Source organism: Anopheles coustani, chromosome 3 (genome assembly GCF_943734705.1).
Source record: "Anopheles coustani chromosome 3, idAnoCousDA_361_x.2, whole genome shotgun sequence".
NCBI lineage: Eukaryota > Metazoa > Arthropoda > Insecta > Diptera > Culicidae > Anopheles > Anopheles coustani.
Window position 1 is genome coordinate 31,321,781 of NC_071288.1, and position 10,998 is coordinate 31,332,778.

General features: G+C 46.5%; 3 protein-coding genes across 3 annotated transcripts; all 3 read right to left on the minus strand.

The window, feature by feature from the left end:
• Positions 1–1,987: 1,987 nt before the first annotated feature.
• Positions 1,988–4,590, minus strand: LOC131259363 (uncharacterized). The gene is made up of 2 exons (XM_058260841.1): positions 4,146–4,590; positions 1,988–2,825 (listed from the first exon to the last, which is right to left on the minus strand). Exons 1-2 carry the CDS (start codon positions 4,588–4,590, stop codon positions 1,990–1,992), a joined length of 1,281 nt encoding a protein of 426 aa, XP_058116824.1. The 3' UTR covers positions 1,988–1,989.
• Positions 4,591–5,202: 612 nt separating this feature from the next.
• Positions 5,203–6,457, minus strand: LOC131259372 (keratin, type I cytoskeletal 9-like). The gene is made up of 2 exons (XM_058260852.1): positions 6,441–6,457; positions 5,203–5,914 (listed from the first exon to the last, which is right to left on the minus strand). Exons 1-2 carry the CDS (start codon positions 6,455–6,457, stop codon positions 5,203–5,205), a joined length of 729 nt encoding a protein of 242 aa, XP_058116835.1.
• Positions 6,458–6,504: 47 nt separating this feature from the next.
• Positions 6,505–7,674, minus strand: LOC131259041 (keratin, type I cytoskeletal 9-like). Its single transcript, XM_058260454.1, has one exon. It carries the CDS (start codon positions 7,607–7,609, stop codon positions 6,578–6,580), a length of 1,032 nt encoding a protein of 343 aa, XP_058116437.1. The 5' UTR covers positions 7,610–7,674; the 3' UTR covers positions 6,505–6,577.
• Positions 7,675–10,998: the final 3,324 nt, after the last annotated feature.

Sequence of the window (10,998 nt, forward strand, 5' to 3'; positions counted from 1 at the left end):
TCATAAGGCAAGGTCGAGGTTCAAAAAGCATCGGTGTTCTCTCGCACATGATTGCCGATGATGTCGACGCCGGTCACAGCTGTTTACACATTTTTCTAGCCCCGTTGAGTATCACGATGGCGTATGTAAACATAACCTTTGCCAAGGTTGTGGGGCTAGTCTTTGGATGTTGTATTACACTCATCATCCCACATCGGCCACGTTGTGTCGTTTGTTGTTAGTAGGAATCTTAAATACTATTTAATATTGACTTGTAAAATTTGTCATTTCAAGTACCTTTGATTAGAAATTACCTTATCAAGCAAAACTGACTGGGAAAGAAATAAACCGGATTCGTAGAGAAAAAGCTGAGGTGCGCTGGTGGTTAATTTCATGTTCGAATTCAACATATCGATCATTTGTGTGTGTATTTGCCATTGTTATTGGCTTGAACGGGTGGCGCAAGAAACCTGTTATATAACCGGAAGTCATTTATTCAACGCGCGGAAGTGATTAAAATCTGCGGGAAGGTTTAATAAATCCCAATGGTATAGATAATTAAATTTCCAAAAAAGGTTCGATGGGAGAAAAAACGAAACGTTTTATATGTGTAAGAAGAGATTCAACTAGAAAAACATCCCTGACCATTCTCATTTGGCTGCTGATGCTGCACACAACCGTCAGAGTGGACCAGCAACGGACCATCACAGTTAAACTAGTTTCTTCGGGGATTCCCCGGGACAATCTGCAGCTCAAACCGGGTTGGCCCAATTTATTGCAACCTTCGTCGGGCTAAACACTAGCGTAAACAAAGTCACGGTTACTGCTCTAATGGAACCGGACTGCACACTTCGTGGTCCGGGATTTTCCGGCAATCTCGGGCGAGCTGGTCAACGCCGCCGGTCAAACAAATAGGCATTGAGGCGCGTGTCTCTCAAGACCGTTTGGGAGATACTGAAATGTTGTTGTAGTCGAAACACAAAAACTGTTCCATTTATCATCGCCACAAATTTCCTTTTTAGTATATCGGTGCAGTTGATACCGAGGCAGAGTATCGTTTTAGTCCACACAAAATAAGCACCAGCTTGACCGGTTATGAGCATAACCTCTTTGTATTTGCAGGACGGTCTTATTTTTCACTCTCGTGCAGATGCTTCCTGGGTTGCCGTTTTACGATATTTCATCTTCTTGGCCGCCAGGTTCGTTTTACTATTATTGGCAGAAATTCATCGAAGTTCCTTTCTTATGGGGCTCGCGATCCAACTTCGCGGTTTCATCTTCTTCTGTAGTCACATACACACGTAGCTCTTACGGGAACCGGTTCTGGCGTCGTGCCGATCCGCAGACAATTCGCTTCGCGTTGTGTCCATCTCGGCGCGAGTTTCAAGTTTTGTTATTATCGTTTCGGATGTTTTTTTTCGTCTTCTTCTTTTCCTTCTCTTTTTTTCTCTTCACGTTTGTATACTTTTGCGTCGAATATGTTGCTTCTACTCCAGTTTTCGCCGCTACATCCATGTTGATCAGTGCGAATGGAGCCGAGGGACGTTCTACCTGCTCGAATTTATATAATTTGGAGGACATTTGACATTTTAACCTGGCCCGAATGTTACATGCTCGCTTATCGATTTGGTGATAAACATGCAAAACTATGCCCCCGGGTGTTGGATCGGGAAAAAATGTAAATTTTTGTTTATTTCTTGCGATGTATTTTTGTTGAAATGTGTGCGAACGTCATGTAAATTCGCTGTAACGTGAAACAAACATCCATTAATTTACTTAATAGTTTAAAAAAAGCGTAATACAAACACGAGCACTCGAACGGTCAATACAGACAGCTCTGCAACGTTTGATCTCGGTTTTGTCTGTAAACATTGTGTATTATTTTTACCAAACTTTATTGACTCATGTAAACATTTGTGGTTTTTAGAGATGACCTAATCTAATCGATCCTATAGACGGGTACAGAAAGGACTATACCGCTACAACTCGACTCGGTACTGTTTGTCGTTCTTAGTAGTGTTGTTTGTAGACGCTTGTCTGCACCGATCCGCCACCATTGCCGTGGCTGGTCGAGGAGACGCTGCTACCCACAGCGACGCCATTTCCACCGCCATAGTTTCCTCCATAACCGCCTCCCCCACCATATCCACCGCCATTGGAGCCACCGAATCGGCTGGCCGAGGCAAAGCTTCCACCATTCGGTCCAAACGAACTGACAGAGCCACCACCATTTCCGGTCGAGACGTAGTGCGTGGTGCCACCACCGCCTCCACCCGAAGCGCCTCCAAAGCGGTTGGCCGTAACGAATCCACCACCACCGCCGCCTCCATTCGTGCCGTACGTTGAAGAAACGCTAACTCCCCCGCCGGAACTTCCACCGAAGCGGTTCGCCGTCGAGAAACCACCACCATTGTTGCCTCCGTGTGGCTGATTGTGGGGAATGTAGTTCGTCGAGGCGCCACCACCTCCGAAGTGCGTCACCGTAGTGCCGCCCTGGCCGAGGCCGTTCGATGAGCTGCTAATGCTCACCCCCTGCACACCTCCACCGTATCCACCATCGTCACCACCGAACCGATTGTTAAACGAAGTCCCACCAACCGTAGCTCCAGCTCCACCGTGGCTGAAGGAACCGGCACCGGCTGCCGCGCCAACATTGCTGAATCCGGGCTGTGAGCACAGGTCCATGAACGGCAGGGGAGGGAGCTGTATATGCGGGAAGGTGTTGGTGAAGAACTGATTCTGTGCAGCCTGCGTGGCCAGAGCCTGAGCCTGGAAACCTCGGCATGCCTGACTCCAGGCATTCACTTGCGCCTGCGGATATTGGTTATAGTTGAAGCCGTTTGCAGCTGCGGAACAAAAACAACGGTTGTATTAGAAACGACCGGCATCGTGGACCATCTGGTTGTATATTTACCAACATCTCCTCCGAAAAGTACCACCGTGGTTAAACACAGCAGCACCAACATGATGACGGTCCTTATCTGTGGACTCGGCAATTCCCTGCAAATCGATTATCTGCGGCTCAAACGGCGTTGTTCGGATCGTTTTCTCACTAACGAAATCGAAGAATCCCCTTCTCTATTTATAGGGAGCTGAAATCTCACGTGAAAACTTCCGTACACCAGCTTATTCCATCCGATGTGAGTCAATTACACTGTTTGCGTCCTGCTTTTAACCGACCGTCATGGCGGATGCTGGCAATCGAACGTACCGTTCGTACGTTCGTTCGTGTGCGCTCGCCTTTTTAGCATCGTCGATCCCGTATGCCATCGGCGTCATCGCCGCAGCAACTCCTCTCGGTCTTATCGATAGTCCGAGGGCACAGGGTGGTGGGTTTTTTAAATGTTTTTTTTTTATATATACCCGGATCAACCCAAACCGGCGCAACTTCACGACTTCCCGCAGGGAATCGACCCCCACCGGGAGGAGGAGGCTTAGTTGGAAACGAGCGGAATTACATATTGATCATGTAGCTAAATTCAACCGATATTGGTGCAGAATTGAGAGACGAGCGTCCGATTCCCGGGTTGTAAGCCTTTTTCTGTGGTGCGTAGGCTTCAACCTGACCGGGGACAACAGGTTTGGATGGCATGAATTGGCCGGCGATTGAATGAGAATTAAAAGTCATCGTATTATGACTCTTGGTTTCGCGTTTTTCCAATCAACGGTCACGGAGGAACGGAACCACCGGCAGGGGTCGGCGAATGCTGAAACCTGACGTGTTTTATTGAGGAATATGAAGTTACTCCAAAATTTCCGAAGCGTAATGTTCCAAACAGTACGAGTTGGCGGCTCGCCGCAAAAACAGCAAATCGAAACGAATAAGCCCGTGTACGAATGTCGATGGATTTCCCCGATCCATCACGACCGTTTGATGGCACGTCAGAAATTGCTTTATTATGTTTTCAGCGCGGGGTCAGCTTCGTGGTGCGTGAGCTGAAAAAGGGTAGAATAACGCCCCAAACATTGAACTTCCGCCCCTTCCAATCATTTGAATTGTTTAATTGAATTGATACTTGGAACATAATTCTAACAAGAAATTTATTTTATAATTCACTACATACACCGTTCAATGTGGAATGTTTCCGTCTTTTATACCCTTGTTTCACTTTGGGTCCTTTTCACCGAAACGACTCTTTGGAAAACCTAATAATTTTAAAACTGACGTCCACCTTCTCCGACAGATGATCCGGTTTGTTGCCCGCCAACGCCAGGTCCGAATCCTTGCCCTCCCGAGCCTTGCGATAGACCAGGGATCGGCTGGTTCTGGCTTGGACTTCCTGTGCCGCTAGATTCTTGACCGATTTGACCTTGTCCGGGCTGCTGCGTGGCGGTCGGTCCAGAACCACCTGTACCGCCTACAGAAGGTTCTGGTTGTTGTGGTTGTTGTTGTTGTTGTCCTCCTGGCGCTGGATTGTAAAACACAGGGAACGGAGCAAAGCCTTGGCCGAAACCGGATCCTGGTTGAGGGAATCCGGGGAACTGTCCAGAAAATCCAGTGCCAAATCCAGGCATTTGAAAGCCGTTGAATCCAGGGAATCCGAAACCGCTACCTCCAGCGGGTGGCCCACCTTGTGGTCCTTGTGCAACCGGGTGGCTTTCGGTGGGCATAATTCCAAGAAGACCCACCGTAAGTGCACTGAAAAGTAAAACACGCATCTTGGCTCGCTGATGAACTGAGTTATGAACTACTCCTTGGGACAAACGAAAGTATACAATTCACTAGGCAGACTGAACTGTACCGCGGAAGGTTCCTAAAGGCCTTTTATTTGGCGATTACCGTTTGATTTGCGTGGCTTATTCGCATTCGCTAAAGTTAGCGGTCTCGATTATCATCGTTTGGGGTTTTCAAGTTTCGTAAGAGATAAGACTCAATGAAAAGTGTTGACCATAGCCGCAACCATAAGTAAATGTCGTTTGTCGTAACATGTTTTCGCCGTTCATCATGTTGTTTGTGTTTTGTCAGTAATGATTTATTTTTCATGTGATCAACTTAGCGCTAACACATCCACGAAGCATCATTATGACCCATGTGAGATTAGGATGCACCATGTGAACAATCGGGTAGAGATAAGTTCAATGTTATTCTTACGCATCTAGTTGAGATCGAAACAATCCACGATTGACTGCGAATCGCTAAGATACAAAATCGTTCGACATTTATGAAAAACTATTTATTGCACACCGAACATAACTTTACAATGCATATAAAGATCGAGCTGTTTACGATTTCCATACCCAGGCTCCAGATTGGGTTTTCTTCACTGTACCATCTTCCGATTCGTCGGTGCTGATGCGCACACCGAAAACTTCACCAGCTCCTCCACCGGACAGATTAGCTTCCGTGTGGCGTCCACCTTCTCCGAACGATGATCCCGCGGCTTGGGCGCCACTGGCGCTACCGGTTGTACCGTGTCCTCCAGCGCTTTGCGATTGAGCACCAGCACCGCTTGCACTGTGGGTACCGTGACCGGCGCCGTGATTCGACTGACCTTGGCTTGAGCTTCCGGCGCCGCTAGATGTGCCAATGTGACCTTGGGCTGGCTCTTGCTCTGCATGGGATGTTCCAGAGCTGCCCGTACTGATGCCACCGTGTGGTTGGTGTTGCTGGCCTGACGAGGAGGAGCTGGACCAAGATGAACTTGTCGCGCTGCTTCCAGACGACACACCGCCGCTGCCGGCATGTGAACCAGCATTCGAGGTGGATCCACTCACTGTACCGAAGTTGTTGCCCATTGCAGGGAATCCCGCGAATGTTGGAAAGCCTTGGCCGAAACCAGCTCCGGTTTGAGGGAAGGGAAACTGTCCAGGGAATCCAGCGCCGAAACCAGGCATTTGAAAGCCATTGAATCCAGGGAATCCGAAGCCGGCACCTCCAGCGGAAGCACCACTACCACCTCCGGTTGCTTGCTGTGGTCCTTGTGCTACCGGGTAGCTTTCGGTAGGCAGAACACCAAGAAAACCCACTGCAAGGGCACTCAAAAGCAAGGCGCGCATTCTTATTTCTCGAAGTCGGTCGGTCAAAAACTAAAGCTATGAAATAACCCACTAGACAAACAAATCCATACAATGCACAAAGTAGACTGAACCTTTCCGAAACACGTTCCTATAGTCTCAAGCATTTGCGATTACAGCTAGATTCTAGTATGTCTTGTTTTTATTTGTTCTTGTGTTATCGGCGTTTTGGTTTTCATGCTTGGGTCGAGACGATAAGAGGATTCGTGTACGTGAATCTGGTTGACGGGGCCGGCTCAGTCGATAAGGAAGAGAAGTTTGTCATAACATGTTCTTAACGTTTGTTTCTACATTGGGGAGTTTATTCTAGGATTATGTCTACCGAAAAAGCAATAAGAAGGTCCATGAGGAAGTATATTGCACGAATTGCATCATTATTGTGGTACACCAGAGATCTCTCTACCGAGATTTCTTAAATAATACCTATATAAAGTTGAATAACTTACATCATAATAGTAGTCATTTCTATTCATAATAAGTGGGCGATGTTTAGTAAAATTTGAATGTAAAACAATTTTGTTTTCAATTTATTTTAGGTTTAAAACTCTTATTTAAACGTCACTAATACTACGCGTTGCTAAACTTAGTCCTTCCAAACCCAGGCTTCACTGGCGGTCTTTTTCACGGTTCCATCCTTCGATTCATCCGTGCTCAGCCGCACGCCAAATCCTTCGCCATCCTGGGACTGTCGGTGGTGGAACTGCTGATGTTGTCCACCCGTTCCCTCATGACCGTGGTGTGCTGGTGCATGGGCAGACTGAGACTGAGACTGTGCCCCGGCGTTGCTTCCAGAGCTCACCGGTGCGTGTCCATGTCCGTGACCGTGAGCCTCGTTGACGGAGTGTGATTGCGCACCAGCCGAGCTTCCCGACGCCTGGTGGCCGTGCGCCTGCTGGACGGACTGCGATTGTGCGCCGGACGAGCTGCCCGATACTCCAGCGCCATGATGACCGTGGTCGGCGGAGGTCGACTGTGATTGGGCACCGGCCGAACTACCGACGGCAGCGCCGTGTCCATGATGTCCATGCTGTTCCTGTCCAACGGAGTGTGCCTGCGCCCCGGAAGACGATCCGACCGCACCACCATGGTGTCCGTGGAGATTCTGCGAAGACGACTGTGATCCGGCCGAGCTTCCGCTAACACTGCCACCGCCGTGATGATCGTGGGCGATCGATTGTGAGCCAGCACTGCTTCCGGAACTGGACGCACCGCCATGTGCAACGGTCTGGCTGGACGAATGCGACTGCGAGCCGGTCATCTTGCCACCGTGGGAAGACGAGAACGAGCTGGAGGATGCAGAGCTAGAGGAGCTGCTGCCGATTTGGGGAAAAGGGAAGCCTCCTACTAGCCCTCCGGAATGAGACTCCGGACTCCATCCGGCCACTCCCTGTGCCGGACTCGCTAGCAATGGTGAGGAAAATGGAACAGCACCGAAACCAGGGAACCCTGGCAAAGTGGGAAAGCCCGCTCCGAAGCTGCCCGCCTGTGAAGAACTACCGGCGGAACTACCACTGACACTTCCACTACCACCATGCGCTCCGAGATCGGTCGGGTAGCCATGTGCCACGAGGGCACTGGAGGCGAATAGTAAAACACTGCACACGAGCTGCTTCATCTTCTACTGTGGGGAACAATTGTTTACAAACAACAGATACGATAGTGATAGAGCTGCCGGGTTGTCGAAAGGTCTCACGGGAATTGCAGTGTATTGTAAGACTTCTTGATGAGACGATAGTACGTTGACTAACTGGTCTAGAGTATGTTCTATGCTTATATACGTCCAGTGCTCAGCTTCGGGACGGACTGACTTACTGACCGAAAACAGCTGATAATGCCGTCCCATTACCGTGTACCCTTCGTCCGCTTTGCCTCACGTTCAATGCCACCGCAAGACCAAGGCAAGGAAATTCCCTTGCTCGGGCGTCATGAGTTCGATCTGCATGGAGACCCCCGTAGGGAAAAACCCTCCCAAACGCGATCGATGATCTACTGCCCATCTGTTTACGGTGCTCGTCTGGAGAAACTTGTTTTCACTTGGCTGACCGACGGCGAATGTCACCCGGTGGACGATGGTGCGTTGAAGCCGGGAAGGCGGGTTGTTAGAAACCGGTCCCAGCGCCAGCTAATGACCTGGACCAGTTGGGGATCGGAAGTAAGAGCGTATTGTTACTGCAGTTGTGATTTCGAAATTTTGTTGATTTCTTTGCATTCGTTTCACATGTTTCCACCGTCGAGTGCAAAGTATTGTAAATTGATTTTATTTTAATGGAAATTTGAAATATTCTTACTAAGAACAGAAAGTAATCATCTTACAGTAACTCGATGAAAAGGTTATCAGAGTAATGTTCATCTCATATACATTTTCTTTCGTATCCGACACAACATCCGGTTTAAGAACTTTAGCTTACCATGTGTGTTCATGCATTTTATTTGTCAAAAGTAGCGATATTGAATTTCACAATCAATGCCATTAAAATGAATACACCTGAGCCAAATGAGAGGGATCAGTAGAGAGAGATATTGTGTCTTTTCCTAAAAGACAACAGCTTGTTGGTGACCCGTTTGAGGTACCACTTTTACGGAGCTATCGATTTGAGATCTTCCATCACCGTAGGATACGAAAAACACCTCTGGCTGCACTACAGTAAACGTTGGCGGTTGCTCACGTTCTTGAAGTGCTAGAAAATCGAAAAAGGGACGCAATGACTAACGGTTTTGGCATATGTTAACATGTAACGAATATTGTCAATATTGTCATAGAACACACGCTTAGAGCCGTATTCTTTATAAGGTATCGCAATCAATGAGACCTGGACATTAAACTAACCTCTACCCAATCGATGGGAGTTCCAGACAGTAGCTCCATGAACCAAGTCAGCAAATACCAACAACGCGCTTAGCAGCAACAAAAAGTACTGTTTTAATTGCATTTTGAGAACAAAACCTGCGGTTCTCTGAAACGGTTCGTTTGATGTTACGATCGTTCGAAGTAGAAACGACACTAAAGTCTCTGAAGAATGACATCCTTGATGCTGTGATGGTGTCTGCGTTTTTTTATGAATATTTAACACAAAAAACAAATACAGCAGAAGTGGGGGTATTCTTTATTAACTCGCGGAAGGCAGATGTCCACCTTCTTCGAGAATTCTTGTCCACCCGCGGGTATATATCCAGCAAAGCAAATACGTGCTACGAACTTGAAGCAATATAACCTGTTCTTTGGTACCATGTTTTCGGCTCACAATCATCATGCATGTTAGTTTATGTGACACAATTGGTTATCTAAAATGGCTTATATGTAAAAACAGCTATTATTTATATATAGATTGTTTATTTTTTATATAGACAACGAGGTAGGAATCTCAACCATTTTTGAAGTCAAATATCATGTTTGTTTTCTGCAAAATAGCAAAATTGTATTTGTTTATTCTTTGCTCAAATGTAATAATAGGTCAGTTCTAAGAATTGTTGAATATAGAATACAACGCTGTAATGTAAACATGCGACGGAGGCCGTAGCGACGGAGGCTGTAGTGTCAAAAGGATAGTGGAATAAAATATCCTTCTTCTTGTCACAACCATCATCCAGTGAGCACGTTTTTCTTTCAACTACGCTCTGCTACGAGAACATTCAACAGGTTATCGGCCCAGCTCAATTACGTGAAAAAAAAAAAAAAAGTGTAATAATGGCAGAAAAACTAGTGTCGTTCTATAAATTGAATGGAGCAAATTATGAAAACTGGAGTTTTCGGATGCGGCTGCTGCTCGTAAAGGAAGGATGTTGGAACGTAGTGCATGAAGCGAAGCCGGAACCTTCCACACCAGTCTGGATGAAGCAAGATGAGCTGGCCATGGCTCACATTGGGCTCGCTGTGGAAGACAGCCAACTTGTGCACATAAGGAAAGCAGGTTCATCGGCGGAAGCATGGAAAGCATTGGAGGCGTTCTATGTGAAAAGGACGATGACCACTAAAGTGTCGGTTATGCGGAAAATATGCAGCACACGTTTGGAAAAGGGCGGCGATATGGAAAATCACATCAACAAGCTATCGGAACTGTTCGAGAAGCTTAATGATTTATCACCGGAAAAAGTGCTAGACGATCAGTGGATTATCGCTATCTTATTCAGTAGTTTACCGGAAGAGTATGACGTACTCGTAACTGCTTTAGAAGCAAGGCCGGATGAAGATTTAACACTGAATTTAGTGAAAGGAAAATTACTGGACGAATGGCAAAAACGAAAGAATCGAAGTGATAGTGATTGTACAGAAGCCATTTTGCAAGTAGGCTCAAAACAAAATGGTCGCGTTTTCAAATGTTTCTTTTGTAAGCAACCGGGTCATCAAAAGGTCAACTGCTTAAAGTATAAAAGATGGAAGGATAAAAACGAGGTTAAACAAAATGTTAACACAGTTTTGCAAGACAAAGAGCGAAAAGATTCAAGGCACTGGGCGTTCACAACAAAAGATTACTCATCATCGTTCAATAAGTGGATATTGGATTCTGGTGCTACGTGTCATATTTCGAATGATCGTAATTTTTTCGAAACACTTAATGAAACCATAAGAGAAGATGTATGGGTAGCCAACGGCATGAAAACTTGCTCGAAAGGTAAAGGATCAGGAACATTGTTAGTTAAGGATGGTAAAGGAAATCGTCATTCCGTAATCCTAAAGGAAGTACTATTTGTGCCTGATATAAAGTCAAATTTGCTATCAGTGAAGCGTCTTGTACAAAACGGATACACTATTACTTTCAACGGATCAGGAGCACAAATTCATCGGGATGGATTTGTTGGTGCTGTTGCAACACTTTGTGAAAATCAGTTCATTATGAAGCTAAGCGCGGAAAATACAGTTGCATTAGTTACATCCGATGCAGAATGTGTTCATGCATGGCATCGTCGGCTAGGACATAGAGATTGTAGCGTTATACCCAAATTAGCAGATTTAGCAACTGGAATCACTCTTAAAGGTTGTAAATGTTCATTCACCTGTGAGGTTTG